The sequence below is a fragment of the Carcharodon carcharias genome, chromosome 20, assembly GCF_017639515.1.
Source record: "Carcharodon carcharias isolate sCarCar2 chromosome 20, sCarCar2.pri, whole genome shotgun sequence".
Lineage (NCBI taxonomy): Eukaryota > Metazoa > Chordata > Chondrichthyes > Lamniformes > Lamnidae > Carcharodon > Carcharodon carcharias.
In genome coordinates, this window is record NC_054486.1 from 26,583,243 (window position 1) to 26,603,424 (window position 20,182).

A 20,182-nucleotide genomic window follows, 5' to 3' on the forward strand; every position below is an offset into this window, starting at 1 on the left:
GGCCTCGACTCCTCCATTTGAGGAACTGAACCATGGTTTTCACTACAGGGCTTTGAAATAACCTCAACTGGAGCAGAACAAGAGAAATTTGCTACTGCAAGCAATAAACCACAGCAAATCCATCTTCCTAAACCTCCAGACTTCAATGGACTAAAAGGATTACTGGCCTGCATCGTTTTCAAGCCTTTATCCTGGGGAAAAGCAAGTGTGGTCAAAGAATGTTCAAACTCTGATGACTGAAGTGCATGCTACCATTTGTAATCATAACTTTTTCTTGAGTGTATATGTGTCTGTATGAGTGTGTGAGTGGGTGTACTTTCATACATATTCGGATGTTGAATAATTAATATGCATTTTCCTTTTAAAACAGACGAGAAAACCTGTCATTTGTCCGTTCCTGACAGTCACAGCATGCAGAGGGTTAAAACATTTTTTTCCTTTTTTACAAACATGTTGTCTTCATCAGTCAAGAGGTGGAAAAAGGGCCTATCATCCCTTTAATCTCTCCCTGTCTCTAACACTACTTATCCTCCAGCTCAGTCGTTTGGCCTTATTTTAGCACCTCCAATCACTAGTAAAGAAGGGTGTTTGAAGAAAATGAAAAATTAAAGCACACCATTCTTTTCTGGGATGAGCAACTTGCCAAAGCTGTTTCGACAGCCCGTGACCTCTACCATCTAAGAGGGCAAGGGCAGCAGATGCATGGGAACACCACCACCTGGGAGTCCCCATCCAAGACACACACCATCCTGACATGGAACTATATTGCCATTCCTTCAGTGTCGCTGGGTCAAAAACCTGGCACTCCCTCCCTAACGGCACTGTGGGTGTGCTTATAACAGATGAAGTGCAGCAGTTCAAGGAGGCGGCTCACCAGCACCTTCTCAAGGGCAATTAGGGATGGGCAATAAATGTTGACCTTTCAATAACAATAACTTGCATGGTTATAGCGCTTTTAATGTAGAAAAACATCCCAAGGCACTTCAGAGATGAACAATTTTAGTCTCTTTACCAAGGAAGGACATACTTGCAATAGAAGGAGTGTGACAAAGGTTCACTAGACAAATTTCTAGAATCCATGTGGATTCATCTCCTCTGGAAACTGCCTGCTCAGCCCTCACCCTCTTGAAGCCATTTGCACAGATCAACATGTGCTCCCACATACACCATGGGATGCCCTCCTTCCCCAGTACATCACTCATCCTGTAGCCTCTTCCCTTGCCTGAGGCCATTTCTCCCCCTTTGCCAAGCAAGCCCTAGCCCTGCAGCCATTGAAAAGCCACCCGCATCTTACATCTGGCACAGTAGGTGGGGGACCTGCCTGTGAGCTCCCCTAAAAGCAATGTCGTGTTGCCTGGTGTGCTGACCATGAGTGATGTGTGAAGCAAGGTAAACAAACAAATTTCAAAGTCCTGGGCGAAGTTCAGCTCGCCAAGTGCGCATCGCTTATGTTCAGTTGTGAAACACATCAATGTGCAATCACGCCCGCCATGACGCCCGACGCCAGTGGGCATGGAAAATTCTGCCTTAGGAGGCACAGTTTCAGATAAGAGGTCAGCCATTTTGGTCTGAGATAAGAAGGAATTTCTTCAGAGGGTGTGAATCTTTGCAATTCTCCACCCCAGTGGCCTATGCATTCTATATTTAAGGTCGAGACTGATAGATTTTTGAGCACTAAGGGAATCAAGGGATATGGGGATGGTGGTGGGGGATGCAGGTGGTAGTGGAGTTGAGGTAGTTCAGCCATGATCTTATTGAATGGTGGAGCTGGCTCGAGCGGCGGTGTGGCCTACTCCTGTTCCTATTTCTCATGTCCTTATAATTTGACACTCAGCCATACCAGGAGGTATCAGGACAGGTGAACCAAAAGCTTGTTCAAGGAGGATGGAAAGGTAGTGAGGCAGAGGTTTAGGAAGGGAATTCCAGAGCTTCGGGACAGGAGTTCACGTTCTGCGGGTGGGCACGTGCCTGACCCGACTGGACGTAAAATAGCAGGCGCAGACATCGGGTGAGCGTCCCAACGTCATTGCGCACTCATGCGATATTTCAGTCAGTGGGTGCTCAGAAGAGTCGGCAGCGAGCCCGACGACATTTCAGAGACCTATTGAGGCCATTAATGTATGAATCAAAGGGTATTTTTCGCTGCCTGTCCAACCTTACGGCTGGCAGGCGGGCGGGCGAATCGGCCAGGCGGCCTTTTGATTTTTTAGGAAACCTCACCCACAGGGAGGGATGAGGTTTCCATAATTAAATAACAAATAAATATAAATTTTTGGTCAGAATTTTTATTCTCTTTATGTTATTGTGAGTGAGTCCCATGTTGGGACATTTTTTTTTCCATATTTTAAAAATCGTCAGCTCCCTGCCTTCAGGGAGCTTTCAGTGCGCAGTCCCCACCCCCCACCCCTCCCCCCTGCGCATGCACAGCGCTGAGCTTCTCAGTGTGCCTTTCACGCTGCCCGATTGTGGGCGGCAGACCGTTTCCCAGCTGCTACCGGGCCTGCCCACCGCTTCTGCCCTACGACCCGAAAATCCTGCCCTAGCGCCTGAAGGCACTAGCATTGGTGGAGTGAAGGGAAAGGGCGGCGCACAAGTGGCCAGAATTGAAGGAACGTAGATTATCTCAGAAGATTGCGGAGCTGGAGGAAGTTACAGAGACAAGGGGCAGTGAGGCCTAAGGAGCGGTTTGAACAGGTGCATGAGAACATTAAAATTCAGAAGTAGCTGGATCGGAAATCAATGTAGGTCAGCAAGCGATGGGGCAAGGGGTGAATGGAGTTTGCTGTAAGTTAGGATTATGGGCAGCAGAGAGTCACGAGTTCAAGTTTACAGAGGTTGCAAGGTGGGAGGCTGGCCAGAATAGCAAAGGAATTGTTGAGTTTTTAGGTAACAAAGTTTTAAAATTTTCTGATGGAGAATGGCATCCAGGCTATTCGGATGGGGAGGGGAGGGTGGGGGAAGGGCAGTTCCAACTCATTAAAAGCAATAAAATGCCTCATTCAGCCTAGGTCTCCGTTTCTCTCCTGATTCCAGGGGTTTTCCCAGGCGCACACATTGATGTGAGCAAGTGAACTGTGAAGGAGGGACGAGGGAGTGGGGGTGGTGGTTTGGCCCAGTGGCCAGGGGTTTAATCATTCATCAGTTGCCAGGGGAGCTGTGGGAACCTTTTGAGCACAAATCCAGCACTAGGCCGACTCACCTAGGTAACCACGCGAGGCTCCGCAGAATCTGTACATGCCCCAACTGTCAAACATACTCCACTCCACACCAACACCAAACACCAACACCACCACTGACAACATCATCAACAACAGCAACAACACTAACATCAATAACTTGCATTCATCTAACACCTTTAATGCACTGAAACGTTCCAAAGCCTTTCACAGGACTGCTATCAGACAAACGTCGACACTAAAAATTTGGCTGTAGAGCTGGAGGAATTGCAATGGTGAGGCCATTGAGGAATTTAAACACGAGGATGAGAATTTGAATATTGAACCATAGAAAAGTTGCGGCACAGAAAGAGGCCATTCTGCACCGGCCGATTAAAAAAAGAAAACAAACTAGCCGCCCATTCTATTCCCACCTTCCAGCACCTGGTCCGTGGCACTTCAGGTGCTGATCCAGGTGCCTTTAAAAAGAATTGAGGTTTTCTGCCTCCACTGCCAAACCAGGCAGTGAATTCCAGACACCCACCAACCTCTGGGTGGAGAGGTTTTTCCTCATGTCTCCTCTAATCCTTCTACCAATCACCTTAAATCTATGCCCCCCTCGTAATTGACCCCTCAACTAGGGGAAACAGGTCTTTCCTGTCTACCCTATCTAGGCTTCTCATAATTTTGTACATCTCAATTAGGTCACCCCTCAGCCTCCCCTCCTCTTAGGAAAACAACCCTAGCCTATCCAATCTTTCCTCATAGCTGCAATTTTCAAGCCCTGGCAACATTCTTGTAAATCTCCTCTGCACTCTCTCCACAGCAATTGTGTCCTTCCTGTAAGGTGGCGACCAGAATTGTACACAAAATTCCAGCTGTGGCCTAACCAGCATTGTGTGCAGTCCCAGCATTACATCTCTGCTTTTGTATCCAATGCCTTGTCCAGTAAAGGAAAGCATCCCATATGCTTTCTTCACCACCTTATCCACCTGTCCTGCCACCTTTAGGGACCTATGGATATGCACACCAAGGTCTCTCACTTCCTCAACCCCTCTCAATATCCTCCCGTTTATTGAGTATTCCTTTGCTTTCTTTGCCCTCCCCAAATGCATTACCTCACACTTTTCCAGATTGAATTCCATCTGTCACTTTTCCGCTCACTCAATCAAACCATTGATATCATTCTGGAGGCAACAGCTGTCACCTTCACTATCAACTACACAGCCAATATTTGTGTCATCTGCAAACATCCCAATCATGCCTCCCACATTTAAGTCTAAATCATTAATAAATATAAAACAAACAGCAAGGACCCCAACACTGAGCCCTGTGGAACACCACTGGAAACTGTTTTCCATTCACAAAAACATCTGTCAACCAGTAACCTTTGTTTCCTGTTGCTCAACCAATTTTAGATCAACTCACTGCCTTCCCCTGTATCCCATGGGCTTTTACTTTTCTGACCAGCGTGCCATGTGGGACCTTGTCAAATGCTTCACTAAAATCCATGTAGACAACATCCACTACCCTCATCAATCCTCCTTGTCGCTATCTCAAAAAATTTGATTAAATTAGTGATGCACGGCCTTCACCTTCTAAAACCATGCTGACTGTCCCTGATCAATCCATTCCTTTCTAAGTGACAGTTTATCCTGTCTCTCACAATTGATTCCAATAATTTTCCCACCACTGAAGTCAGTCTGATCAACTGATAATTTTCTGGCCTATCCCTTGCACCCTTTTAAAATAATGGTGCAATGTTTGCAGACCTCCAATCCTCCGGTACCTCGCCTGTATCAAGTGAGAAAATGATCCTCAGAGCATCTGCTATTTCCTCCCTGGCTTCCCTTAACAACCTGGGATACAATCCATCCGGCCCTGGTGATTTATCCACCTTCAAGGATACCAGGCCCTCAAGTACTCCCTGTCTCATTATGCTTATTGCATCTAATATTTCACAATCCTCCTCTTTAATGAGAATGTCTGCGTCATCCCTCTCTCTTGTGAAGATAGAGATAAAGTATTCATTAGGAACCATTAATAATATTCATTAATATCGAGGTGCTGCTGGACTGGGTGCCTAAATAAATCAATGAGCACAAGGGCGCTGGGTGAATGGGACCTGGTGCCAGTCAGGATATGAGCAACATCATTCCAAACAGGCCATAGAGCCATTAATGCATAGAAGGAGCCATTCGATCCATCAAGTCCATGCAAACTCCCTGTAGAGTAATCCAGTCAGTCCCATTTCCCTCATTCTCTCTCTGTTGCCCTGCAAAGTTTGTTTCCTTCAAGTGCTCCATCTAATTTCCTTTTGAAATCATTAATTTTCTTTGCTTCCACCACCCTCACAGGCAGCAAGTTCCAGGTCATTGCCACTCACACCCTCCCTGTATTTCTTGCCCAAAACCTTAAAGCTGTGTCCCCTAGTGCTTGTACCATCAGCTAATGGGAACAGCTTTTCTTTGTGTACCTTATGTAAACCTATCATAATCTTATACACCTCTATCAGATCTCCCCCAATCTTCATTTCTCCAAGGAGAACGAACCCGGCTTTGCCAACCTAACCTTGTAACTAAAATCCCTCATTCCTGGAATGGTTCTGGTAAACCTCCTCTGCACCCTCTCAAGGACCCTCGCATCCTTCCTGAAATATGTTGACCAGAATTAGATGGGATATGTTAGTTCTAGCCTAACCAGATCTCTAAAAGGTCACCATCCTCAATGGCTTAATTCATAGATACAGTGCCCCAGTGCACAACGGAAAGCACTGAGGCCAGGAAGATCCCAGAGTCAGTCACTGATCGATGCAAAGTTAGCTGATCTTGGCTGGACAACGGTTGAGGTGTCAACCGTCACCTCAGGATCTGGATTTGGGAGTGAGGTTGGGGTGGGAGGTGGTGGGAAGGGGGTAATCAGTTTGGTACCAGATTACCAAACTCTCAAACTCACTGGAACACACACATAAATGACAAAGAAAAGGTCTGGACCAATAAGAATACTTTATTTTTTACGCAGCAAATTGTTCTGATCTGGAATGTGCTGCCTGAAAAAGGCGGTGGAAGCAGATTCATTGGTAACTTTCAAAAGGAGAAATAGTTGAAAAGAAAATCTATGGGGAAAAATCAGGAGTGGGAGTGGAGGAACTGAATAACTCAAAGGGCTGGCACTGGCACGATGGGCTGAGTGGCCTCCTTCTGTACTGTAGGGTTCCTTGATCCCATGAGGGAGGCAGGAAAATTTGAATGAGTTCATCCACACAACAAGTTATTATCGAGGAAATGAGTCACAAAAATATATCTGCGTATGCACAACAGTGTGGAACATTCTGTGCCAGAGACACGCCTCTGTCACAGGCAAAACAGACAGGATTCTCTCTCTCACAGCCAGTGAAGAGAAGCAAGATCAAGGTTTTATGAACATAAAGCGCGGTGCAAGAAAATGCCATTTAGTTCAAAAACCTTCCACTGTATCATGGGGACTGCCCGAAGTGATCAGCCAAGTTTCTCATTTCCCCAACTAAGGATGATTACTCTGGTTGGATGTATTTTTGGAGGTTACATCCCATGACTTCCTGCATTCTAACCACCCCTCCCTGCCCCCATACTCATGCCATTGGTCGCCTAACATGCTCCTACTCATGGTCCAACACCTTCCCTAATCAAACTGGCAAGGGTAGCCTTGAGGAAGAGTTCATAGAGTGTATTAGAGATTATTTCTTCGAGCAATATGTTGTGGAACCAACCAGGAAGCAGGCTATTCTGGATTTGTTTTTGTGTAATGAGATGGGATTAATTAATGATCTCAGAGTAAAGGATCCTCTAGGGAAGAATGATCATAGCATGATAGAATTGCAAGTTCAGTTTGAGAGCAAGAAACTTGAGTCTCATGCTACTGTTCTGGAGTTAACAAAGGTAACTAACATAGGTATGAGGGCAGATTTGGCCCTAGTGGACTGGGCGGGAAGACTACAAAGTAAGACAGTTGATGAACAGTGGCAGATATTTAAGGAGATATTCAATTCCTCCCAAGTGAAATATATTCCAAAGAGGAAGAAAGATGGTAAGAGGGGGAAAAAGCATCCGTAGCTAAGCAAGGAAGTTAAAGATAACTTAAAGGCAAAAACTAAGGCATACCAAATTACAAAGGTCAGTGGCAGGTTGGAAGATTGGGAAACTTTTAAAGATCAACAAAGGATTACTAAAAATATAATAAAAAGAGAAAAGGTAAATTATTAAAGAAAACTAGTGCAAAATGTAAAAACTGATAGCAAAAGCTTCTACAAGTATATAAAAGAAAAGAGAGTAGCTAAAGTGAATGTTGGTCCCTTGGAGGATGAGACTGGGGAGTTAATAGTGGGAAACGCAGAAATGGCAGAGAGCTTAATCAATATTTTGCCTCAGATTTCACAGTGGAGGACACTAGTATCACGCCAATAGTAACAGGTAGAGCAGAGGGTATAGAGAAGGAGGAACTTGGAACACTCACCATCACTAGAGAAAAAGTACTGAACAAACTATTGGGATTAAAGGGTGACAGGTCCCCAGGACCTGATGGCTTACATCCCAGGATCTTAAAGGAAGTGGCAGTGGAGATAGTGGATGCATTGGCTATAATATTCCAAAATTCCCTGGATTCTGGAAAGGTTCCAGTGGATTGGAAAAATGCTAATATAATGCCCTTATTTAAAACGGGGGGAGGCAGAAAGTAGGAAATTATAGACCAGTTAGTTTAACATCTGTCATTGGGAAATTGTTGGAATCCATTATTAAGGAAGTAGTAATGGGGCCTTTGGAAAGTCAAAATGCAATCCATCAGAGTCAGCATGGTTTCATGAAGAGTGAATCATGTTTGACTAGTTTGCTAGAGTTCTTTGAAGATGTGACAAGCAAAGTGGATAATGGGGTGCCTGCAGATGTAGTATATCTGGACTTCCAGAAGGCCTTTGATAAGGTGCCGCACAAAAAATAATACATAAGATAAGATCACACGGAGTTAGGGGTAATATCTTAGCTTGGATAGAGGATAGAGGATTGGCTAACCAACAGAAAGCAGAGAGTCGGGATAAATGGGTCTTTTTCTGGATGGCAAGCTGTAACTAGTGGGGTGCCACAGGGTTCGGTCCTTGGGCCCCAACTATTTACAATCTATATTAATGACTTGGATTCAGGGGTAGAAGGTACTATAGCTAAACTTGCAGATGACAGCAAAATAGGTGGGAAAGTAAGTTGTAATGGAGAAATAAGAAATTTACAAATTGGTATGCACAGGTTAGATGAATGGGCCAAAATTTGACAGATGGAGTTTAACGTGGATAAGTGTGAGGTTATCCATTTTGGTCAGAAGAATAAAAATGCGACTTATTATTTAAATGGAGAGCAACTTCAGATGCTTCAGTGCAGAGGGATCTAGGTGTCCTCATGCATGAATTGCTGAAAGCTAGAATGCAGGTACAGCAGATAATAAGGAAGGCAAATGGAATTTTGGCATTTATTGCTAAAGGAATAGAGTATAAAAATGGGGAAGTGTTGTTGGAGTACTGTGCACAGTTTTAGTCCCCTTCATTTGAGGAAGGATGTAATTGCATTGGAGGCAGTTCAGAGGAAGTTCAGTAGATTGATTCCAGAGATGCAGAGATGCAGGGCTTGTCTTATTAGGAGAGATTGAGCAGTTTGGGCCTATACTCACTAGTGTTTAGAAGGATGAGAGGAGATCTAATTGAGGTATATAAGATGCTAAAGGGGATAGACAAAGTAGACGTGGAGCAGATGTTTCCCCTTGTGGGGCATTCTAGAACAAGAGGCCATACATAGTTTTAGGGCTAAGGGGTGGTAGATTTAAATCAGAGATGAGGAGGAATTATTTTTCTCAAAGGGTCGTGAATCTGTGGAATTCACTCCCTCAGAGTGCAGTAGATGCCGGGATGCTGAATAAATTTAAGGAGGAGATAGACAGATTTTTAATTAGTAATGGGTTGAAAGGTTATGGGGAGAAGGCCTGAAATTGGAGTTGAGGCCGAAATGAGATCAGCCATGATCGTAATGAATGGCGGGGCAGGCTCGAGGGGCTGAATTGCCTACTCCTGCTCCAAGTTTTTATGTTCTTAATTGGAAAGTAAACTGACTCTTGTTGATGCTTTTTGATTGTCAATCAGTCCTCTTACATGTCCAATATTTTCATAACTAATATACAAAAGTGTTCAAAGAAAATAAATAATATTATTTTAAAAGAAATCACTACTCATTTCTCTCAGGCATTGTTCAGAGCAGTGACTTGGAAATTAATCTTTCATTCATGAGAACTCCAAGACAATCCTTTGAGAATGTATTGCCATGGTAGTGCTAAACACACTAAGAAGGGGCACTTCATATAACAAACAGCCGCTTCCTTTGTCCCTCTCTGTTGCATATAGGATACCTGTTTCTCTGCATTCTCTGCCCGCTGGTCAGCCTCAATCACTCTTTGTTCCAACTCCTGCATCTGTAAGGAGGACAGAAGACAAGAATTAAGCAACATCCATGGGATACTGACAGGAAGAAACTTTACTCAACACTGAAATCAGTGAAGCTCACCTAGGACGAGAGGCCCATTGGTCTTTAACAGAGCTTTTACTTCAAGCAGAGATCTTGAGACTCACCCTAATACACTGAGAATGAATTTAACCCTACCTGCCTGTCGGAAGCTGGGCGAGAGTGCAATTAAAATTGCCCGGCTTATTTACCTGCCCTTGAGTTGCCAGGTCCCCCATTAGTGATTCTTATCCAGGTTTCTGAGTGGGCAGCCATGCTGTCCACCCAAAGCCAGTGGGTCCTCCTTTAAACATAAGGCATGTTCCGATGACATCATTGGGCCTTGACTGTGATTCTAACTCAGGCCTGAGTGAGAAAACCATTGTTCAACCGGGCTGGAGAGAGTTGGGACCTGTTGGGAACATAAAGAGGCCCAAATAGGAATGGTATTTTTAAACTTTCCTTTGTGAGGTCAGAAAGACTGAAGAAGTAGGTCCTATAAGGAAGGTTTAGGCCTCCCATTCCCTGGATCCCATCCATTCATTCCAGAACCCCCTTCCCCACACACCTATAGGGGGACCAGACTGTCTGAATTTTACTCCATTCCGGCCTGATCTGGTATCAGGCGGCCTTAGGTCTGGTATTTCAAATGTTCGCACTGCTTTATACTGTTTGCAATGCCATGCAGTCAAATCTCTTCATTTAACTTGGGCTTGCAATGTTGAATTGGAAATGAATGATGGAAAAATCAGCCAATTAAAGGCTAAGCGGCTCCAAATGGCAGTTCACCATTCCACCTGCCACCCCGCCCCCCACCATGATAATTTCCAAGTTGGTGAGTATGCCCATGAGGAAAGATCCTTTTGTACTTATCCTCACCCTATTGACGCAGCAGCAGTGCACTATGCTCATTTCAATTGATTAAAAGGGCATCTGAAACATAACCTAGCAAGTCTGGGCTTCACTTAGGTGAAAGTTCTGTCTATTGAAGTGAAACTGCTCCAGCAAGAAAGGGAATTTCAGTCTGGCAGGCCGATGGCACCGCTTAAGATAAAACACCTTAGATTTCCCTCCGATAAGTGTTCCTACCCAGGACTTGTATTGGTCACCCAAATAAAGCAGGTGAGACAGAGTAACAACCAACTTGTTCCTATAGCGCAGAATTCACCACATGCTCTTACCTCCCATTAGAGTAGGAGTGTCCCACATTTGTACCAATATCATTGTGCTTGATTACCTAATGTGATCTTCAAGCCCTTAATCTGAATGGGCAGGGTTCTGTATGGATATTACTAGCTGACACGGTGTCACCCCATCAAACGTCATAAAGCCTTAGCTTCCCTTGTAGCCATTTTTGCTTCTGTGCATGCGCGGGGTTTGATGGTTCGAGGTGGGGTGGCTTGTGTCTCGTGCCTCTGGCTTCTGCTAGTAGCCCCCTACACTCTGAGCTTCATGAGAATTTCCCAGAGGCTGGCATCCACTTCCTGCTAGTGCAGCAAATGGGCAAACCCATGGTGACATTGCTTCAGGGCCTGGATCCTGCTGTTTTACGACCAGGTCAAACAAATAATCGCATTTTTGATCTTTTATCTCAGAAACCTTTTACACATTTCAAGATAGTAGAAACCAACACGAGATGGAGTCATTTCATCCTCCACAGGGAGTTCTGAATGCCTGTTAGGTATCTGGCTGGTTAGCTGTTCTCATTGTCTTGGCAGAATTTCAGAATCTTTAGAGTACAGATGGAAGCCATTCGGCCCAAGTCCACACTGGCTCTCTGAAAGAGTATTCCACGTAGTCCCACTCCTCTGCCTTATCTCTGTAACCTTGAACATTCTCTCTTTTCAGGTAGAAATCCAATTCCCTTTTGAATACCTCGACTGAACCTGCCTTCACCAACGTTTCAGGAAGTTCGTTCCAGACTCCAACCACCCTCTGGGTGAAAAAAATTTTCCTCACATCACATTTACTACTTTTGCCAATTATTTTGAATTTGTGTCCTCTAGTTCTTGATGTTCTCTTGAGTGGGAACAGTTTCTCACTATTTACCCTGTCCATACCCCTCAGGACCTTGAATACCTCTATCAAGTCTCCTCTCAGCCTTCTTTTCTCCAAGGAAAACAGTCCCAACCTCTCCAATCTATCCTCATAGCTACAGTTCTTCATCCCTGTAATCATTCTTGTGAATCTCCTCTGTACTCTCTCCAATGCCTTCACATCCTTCCTTAAGTATGGCACCCAGAACTGGACGCAGTACTCCAGATGAGGCCCAACTAGTGTCTTATACAAATTCAACATGACCTCCTTACTCTTATACTCAATGCCTCTAATAATAAAGGCTAAGATACTTTATGCTTTATTAACTGCTCTCTCAACATGCCCTGCCATCTTCAATGACCTATATATGCACACACAGAGGTCCTTCTGTTTCTGCACCTCCTTTAGAGTCTCTCCCTTTATTTTGTACTGTCTCACCATATCTTTCCTGCCAAAATGAATCATCTCACACTTCTCTGTATTGAACTTCATCTGCCATTTGTCTGCCCAATCCACCATGTCTATATCCTTTGAAGTTCAAGACTATCCCCATCACAGTTGACAACATTTCCAATCTTCGTATCATCTGCAAATTTTGAAATCATGGCCTGAACACCACAGTCTAGTCACTAATCTATATCAGGAAGCGCAAGGGTCCCAACGCTGACCCCTGAGGGACTCCACTACCAACCTCCCTCCAAACAGAAAAACAACTACTCTGTTTCCGGTCACTCAGCCAATTTCTTATCCAAGTGCCTACTTTCCCTTTCATTCCATGACCTAGGATTTTGCTTCTAGGCCTGTTGTGTGGCACTGTATCAAATGCCTCTTGAAAATCCATTTACACCACATCAACAGTGTTTCCTTTATCAAACTTCTGTGTTACTTCTTCAAAAAACTCCTGCAAGTTAGTTAAACATGATTTTCCCTTGATTAATTCATGCTGGCTTTCCTTAATTATCTTGCACATGTCTAAGTGACTATTGATTTTATTCTGAACTATAGTTTCCAGAAGGTTCCCTGCCTCTGAGGTCAAACTGACTGGCCTGTAGTTGCCAGCTTTATCGTTGCATCCCTTTTTGAACAAGGGTGTAACATTCTCATTTCTCCAGTTCTCTGGCACCTCCCCTGTGTCTAAGGAAGACTGGAAGGTTATCACTGGTGTCTCTGTAATTTAGACTCTCACTTCCCTCGGTATCCTTGAAGGCATCTCATCCGGTCCTGGTACCTTATCCATTTTAAGTAAAGATAGCCTTTCCTACACCTCCTTCCTCTCGATTGTAAGTTCTTCTAGTGTACCAGTCACCTCCTCTCTCACCTCGGCCTGCGTAGCAAGTTTTTCCTTTGTAAAGACTGATGCAAAGTACTTGTTCAATACCTCCGCTATTTCTCCAGCCTCCACACGCAAGTCCACTTTTTTGTCCCTAATCAGCCCTACTCTTTCTCTTACCACCCTTCTATTACTTATATGCTTATAGAAGACTTTGAGATTCCCTTCTATGTTAGTTGCCAGCCTCTTTTCATGCTCTCTCCTTGCTTTTCTTATTAGTTTCTTCACTTCCCGTCTGGTCCTTCTATATTCAGCCTGATTTTCCATTGTATTTTCGACCTGACACCGGTCGTATGTGCACTTCTTCCTTTTCAACTTTACCTCTATCTCTCTCGTCATCCAGGGCACTCTAGATTTATTTTTCCTACTTTTCCCCTTCAAGGGAATATACCTTGACATTGAAGGTGGCCAATTGATCAGCCAACATCTGATTCCAACTCACTCGACTCAGATACATCGTCATCCCATCAAAGTTGGCTTTCCCTCAATTAATTATCCCTGCTCTGGATTGCACTCTACCTTTTCCTTGATTAACCTAAACCTTATGATACAATGGTCACTGTCCCCTAGAGGCTCTCCCACTGATACTTGATCCATTTGGGTCAATTCATTCCCCAGAACCAGGTCCAAAAGTGCATGTCCATCATTGGACTGGAAATGTACAGCTGCAGAAAATTATTTTGAACACATTCTTGTCCTTTTGTACCATTCCTATCCCAGTCCATAGTTTGATAAATTGAAGTCCCTAATTATGATTATGCTATAACTCTTGCACCTCTCCGTAATTTCTTTTCAAATTTGTTTCTTCACATCCTTTCCATTAGTTTGGTGGTCTATATACTACACCAGTCAATGTTATTGCATCTTTCCCATTCCTTAACTCTAGCTAGAAAGATTCTGTCCTTGACCCCTCTGGAACATCCTTCCCAGCACTGTAATGCCATCTTTAGCCAATATTGCCTTTCCCCCAGCCCCTATTTCTTCCTTTCCTGCCTCTCCTAAACACCTTGTACCCAGGAATACTTAACACCCAGTCCTGCCCTTCTTTGAGGGCTTTGCTTTAGCAATAATGTCATAATTCTATTTGTCAACCTGTGCCTGCAGTTCACCAGCCTTATTTATCACACTCCGTGCATTCACATACATGCACATTAACCCTGATTTAGACTTTTTTTTACTTCCCCGCTTATTCTGACCCCATCTAATGACTCACAGTTGTCTACTCTAATTCTGTCAAACTATCCAAGTATTCTATCTACCTTGATGCAACTCTGATATATCCTCATTACCAGTTGATACTTCACTACTTCCCAATGCCAGTTTTTCTCCTCTACGCTCTGAATTTCCCCCAGGTTCCCAATCCCCTGCCAATCTAGTTTAAACCCTCCCCAATAGCACTAGCAAACATCCCCGCATGGACATTAGTCCCAGTCCTGTTAAGGCGTAACCCGACCTTCTTGTACAGGTCCCACCTGCCCCAGAACCAATTCCAATGCCTCAGAAATCTAAAGCCCTCCATCCTATTCCATTTCTCCAGCCATGTGTTGAACTGCTCAATCTTCCTATTCTTATGTTCATTAGCATGTGGCACTGAGAGTAATCCTGAGATTATTGCTCTTGAGGTTCTGCTTTTTAATTCCCTTCCTAACTCCCTAAAATCTACTTTCAGGACCTCATTCCTTTTTCTACCTATGTCATTGGTCCAAATGTGGACCACGACCTCTGGCTATTCACCCTCCCACAAAAGGGATGTTCTGCACCTGCTCTGTGACATCCTTGACCCTGGGAGGCAACATACCATCCTGGATCACGTCTATGGCTGCAGAATTGCCTGTCTGCTCCCTGAACTATTGAATCCCCTACAACTATAGCACTTCCACTCTTCCTCCTTCCCTCTCCATGCAGCTGAGCCACCTGTGGTGCCACAGACTTGGTTCTTGCTACAGTCCTCTGAGGAACCATCTTGCTCACCAGTATCCAAAATGGGAAAGCGGTTAGAGAGAGAGATAGCCTCAGAGGATTCCTACACTACCTGCCTGTTTCTCTTAAATAATCTGGCATTCGCCCATTCCTTCTCTGCCTGTGTACTTCTTAGCTGCGGTGTGACCACCTCTTTAAATATGCTATTCACGTAATCCTCAGCCGTGTGGATGCACCACAGTGACTCCACCCACCGCTCAAGCTCTGCACCTTGGAGCTCAAGTTTCTGCAGCCGGTGACACTTCCTGCATATGTTGTCATCAAGGGCACTTTGTGCCTGCATGACTTCCTACATTCCACAAGATGCACATTCCACATAGCCGAGCTGCACTGACATACTTTATATGACGCGGTTACTAAAGTACTTACTAATTTATTTTAATTATTATCTTAATTTAGAATAATTCCTATGTATACTACAATATACTGTGTTTATCTCTGTCTCACTCCTTCTTGCACTTTTTTAGCTCTCCGGCTCAGTTGATTAAAATCCAGCAAAACTTTGCATTTCTAATGCCTTCCGTTCAAATGTCCATTTCTGAAGTGGACATTGACACCCCACCAGGTGTGAGATTCCATACAACATGTCAGTGCAGGTCTGCAGTGCAATCCACATTGCAACTTTCCAGAAAAGTGGTCAACTTATGATATCAGACATCAGATGACTCGTGGCAGCCATTTTTGGTTAGTGTCTTTTCTTGTGTTTTTTAAAAACAAAATGGTCCTCTTTAAACAGTCCCATATGTTTTTGGTTAGCTGGTGAAGTTATAGGTGGTTCTCACTCAGTCACAATTTCCCATCACCGTGACAGCTGCAGTGGGTGAGTTTCTAACTGCACCAGCTACCCACCTCCCTAAAACCCTTGAAGTAAAGTGTGTTTTCTGAGTTAAAGACACACACCATCCAGCATGAAGCAGAGTTTCCCCAGAGACACACTATTGTCATGATTCCCGGAGCTTTTTGATTCCTCAGGGCTCCCTGGCAACCAGTCCCAAACTGCGCAAAAAAACACAACCAAGAATCTGAAACTGCTGCAATCAATTTTATGGAATTGTAGTCAGATTTCAGTTACATGTAATGAGCATTGAAGGCTGCATTGAATATTTGCTTTGTTTTACTTATATGGCACAGGTACAATGTGGCCTTCTGTGCAATATTGTTCAATTTGTGTACTTGTTTTTGTTTGTTACTACAGAAACATAGAAAACAGGAGCGGGGTATGTCATTCAGCCCTTCGAGCCTGCTCCGCCATTCAGTATGATCATGGCTGATCCACCATCTCAACAACATACTTCCACTCTCTCCCCCGAACCCTTTGACACCTTTAGAGTCTAGAAATCTATATATTTCTTCTTAAATATATTCAGTGACTTGGCCTCCACAGCCTTCTTTGGTAGAAAATTCCACAGGTTCACCATCCTCTGAGTGAAGAAATTTCTCCTGATCTTAGTTCTCAATGGCCCACCCTATATCCTGCAGTAGCGGGTGGGATAAAGAACATTTTACGGCTGGCCGCAATGGTGGGTTTTTACGCTGCATCGTCCCAATCCTGGCATGTCCCACCTTATTAATAATGCATTCCCGGGAAACACGCCAGATTGCTGATGGGGTGGCCTCTGATTTGCACGTCCTGCCGTTACCTCAGGCCTTCAGTTATCCGGATGCCATATTTAAAGGGCTCCCCTGCACAGACCTAGCGCTATCTAAGGAATCGGAACCTACTGTAAAGTCATGGCTGCCAAAGGGAGAAAACATGCTACACCCCAAATTTAGTGATGCCTGCCTCGGGCACTTAATGGGTGCAATGGAGGCCCGCTGTGAAGTCCTCTATCCCCGCACTGGGCAAAGACGAGCAAGGTCACCAATCCAGCATGGGAGGTGGTGGCAGCAGTGGTCAGTGCCAATGCCCTACAAAAGAGGACAGCCATCCAGTGCCAAAAGCGGATGAAAGATCTCCTCCGTTCTACCAGAGTAAGTCACTCTTCTCAACACTCTCAACTCACACACTCACAAGCCCATCACACATCCACAGGGATTTCACTCACTGTCAGTTCAAGGGACATCACCATTCACTCTCTCACACACATCTTCATCTGCCCTGCAGATTGTGTCATCATCCCGTCCATGGCACCACTCACCACCCACACATGCCAGGCATTCTTCTCATTTGAAACAAAAACAGAAAATGCTGGAAAAACTCAGCAGGTCTGACAGCATCTGTGGAGAGAGAAACAAAGTTCACATTTCGAATCTTTATGACCCTTCTTCAGAGCTAAAGAGAAGTGGAAATCTGATGAAATTTATATTGCTTAAGGGGAGTGGGGCAGGTGAAGCTGGATAGAAGGCTAACAATAGGTAGGGACAAAGGAGGGATTTTCATGAACTAAAGGATAAAGGGAGTGTTAATGGTAATGGTGAGTGCTAAAAAAAGGTGCTGATAGTGGCATAAAAGTAAGAAAGCAGAATCTGATTATAGCAGAACAAGGGTAGAATTGTGTGAAAGAACAACAGGTGCTGTTCCTCCAGTTTGCGTTGAGCTTCACTGGAACATCGCAGCAGGCCAAGGATGGACATGTAGACATGAGAGCAAGATGGGGTGTTGAAATGGCAAGTGACCAGAAGATCTGAGTCATGTTCCACTAAGTGGTCATCCAGTCTGCAGTTGGTCTCCCCGATGTAGAGACCACATTGGGAGCAGCGGATGCAGTAGACCAAATTGAAGGAGGTGCAAGTAAAGCACTTCACTTGAAAGGGGTGTTTGGGACCTTGGACGGTGAGGAGGAAGGAGATAAAGGGGCAGGTATTGCACCTTCTGGTATTGCATGGGAAGGTGCCTTGGGAAGGGGATGAGGTGTTAGGGGTGATGGAGGAGTGAACCAGAGTGTCCCGGAGGGAACGGTCCCTACGGAATGCTGACTGGGGGAGGAAGGGTGAAGGGAAGATGTGTTTGGTGGTGGCATCATGCTGGAGTTGGCGGAAATGGCGGAGGATGTTCCTTTGAATGCGGAGGCTGGTGGGGTGAAGATGAGGACAAGGGGAACCCTATCATGGTTCTGGGAGGGAGGGGAAGGTGTGAAGGCAGAGGCATGGGAGATGGGCCGGACACGGCTGAGGGCCCTGTCAACCACAGTGGGGGAAACCTTGGCTAAGGAAGAAGGAAGACATTTTGGAAAGTGGCATCATCGGAACAGATGTAATGGAGGTGAAGGAACTGAGAGAATGGGTTGGAGTCCTTACAAGAAGCGGGGTGTGAGGAGCTGTAGTCGAGGTAGCTGTGGGAGTTGGTAGGCTTGTAATGAATATTGGTGGACAGTCTATCACCAGAAATGGAGACAGAGATGTCAAGGAAGGAAAGGGAAGTGTCAGTGATGGACCATGTGAAAGTGATGGAAGGGTGAAAATTGGAAGCAAAATTGATAAATTTTTCCAGGTCCAGATGAGAGCATGAAGCAGCACCAAAACAGTCAGTCATTGATGTACCAGAGAAAGAGTTGTGGGAGGGGGCCGGAGTAGGACTGGAACAAGGAATGTTCCACATACCCCATAAAGAGACAGGCATAACTGGGGCCCATGCAGTTACCCAGAGCCACACCTTTTATTTGGAGGATGTGACACAAGTTTAAGGAGAAATTGTTCAGTGAGAGCACAAGTTCAGCCAGATGGAGGAGAGTGGTGGTGGATGGAGATTGTTCGGGCCTCTGTTCAAGGAAGAAGCGGAGAGCGATCATACCATCCCAGTGGGGAATGCAGGTGTAGAGGGATTGGACATCCATGGTGAAGAGGAGGCGGTTAGGCCAGGGAACTAGAAATTGTTGATATGATGTTGGGCATCAGGAGGAATCGCGGGTGTAGGTGGGGAGAGACTGGACAAGGGGAGATAGAATGGAGTCAAGATGGGAAGAAGTGAGTTCCGTGGGGCAGGAACAGGCTGACACGATCGGCACGATCCTTATCATCTGGCCTGGCAGCCATCCTGCTTACACTTTCTTCATCTGTCTTCATGCAGGACAAGCTGGTGCACAACAAAAGGGAGAGGTTGCAGACTTTTGGAGGAATGCCTGACATCAAGGTCCTCACAGACTTTGAAAAGAAAGTCATCCAGCTGGTCGATGAATACAGCACAGAAGGAGAATCTGTTGACACCCTGAGTGGAGCACTCACAGTGCTTGCCCACATCCTCCACCAGTGCAGAGACACACCCCTCGCTGGGACCTAGTTCTAGAGTAGCCTCGGGATTACAATCTGGTGAGCACATTGCACTGTCTGATCCACAGCAGGCAGCAGCATGGACTTCCCAGGTGTCTGGCACTCAGCGTACTGCTGGAGGTCAGATACCTGCTGAGTCCCAGGCAGTTGACGAACCTCTGGACTCAGTCATACCTCAGTTATTGGAGCTGCAAAGGCAAACTCGAGAACAACAGGAAGGGATATCTGCTGCACTCCTCAGATTGCAAAGCACAATGGAGGAGTACGTCTGCCTTCAGTCTGTGGTGATAGCACCGGCATGCCGACACACTGAGGTCAACACTGGTAGGAGGCCTTGGTACAGGATATTGGTCCTGCATTGGCATGGGATGAACTGCATTGCTGATGCCATAGTTGGCCTCCAAAAGTGTCAACGCGAGAAGGGTGTGGGCAGCTTGAACTCACTCCAGCTTCCACTTTTCCTCAAAAGTCAGCCTGGGGCCCTCGGGCACCCACTGGGAGGAGGATCAGCAGGTGCACACCCCAGAGCTATCCACTGAGGTGGCTCTGGGCTTGTCCGGCCCGTCCGAATCCCCTCTTCCTGTGGCCCCAGCAGCTCCAGCTCCACAGGCTGAGGAGAGTACCACTGCCACACAGCAGGACCCTGAAAGAAAGGCCGAGGCCCTCCAGAAGACACCCACCAGGGTCATCACAGAGCGTAGCAGTCAGCAGGCTGCCTCCACCTCCACTGTGGATGTCCAGGGAGCACCAAGGCAGGTTAGGAAGGTTAAGAAAATGCAGTTGCACAGCCTGGGCATAGGTGTTATTCACTTGCACTTAATGTTCATTATTATAAATAAACTCTCAACAATGTCTCCCTGCCTATGGCTCCTTGTTATAATGAGCAGTGTTTGTGTCACTCAGATGTGAAACCTTGGTTCCTGCACAAGTCAAAGACAGGTGTCTCAGTCCAGGGCCTCTTC

The 20,182-nt window shown here is 45.4% G+C and overlaps 1 protein-coding gene across 1 annotated transcript in view; it reads right to left on the reverse strand.

The window, feature by feature from the left end:
* Positions 1–20,182, reverse strand: part of plekhh1 (pleckstrin homology domain containing, family H (with MyTH4 domain) member 1) — a 154,412-nt gene that overhangs the window by 79,434 nt on the left and 54,796 nt on the right. Inside the window, exon 3 of the mRNA XM_041214639.1 lies at positions 9,576–9,638. Coding sequence (XP_041070573.1) covers positions 9,576–9,638 — 63 coding nt within the window. The remainder of the gene's footprint in view (positions 1–9,575; positions 9,639–20,182) is intronic.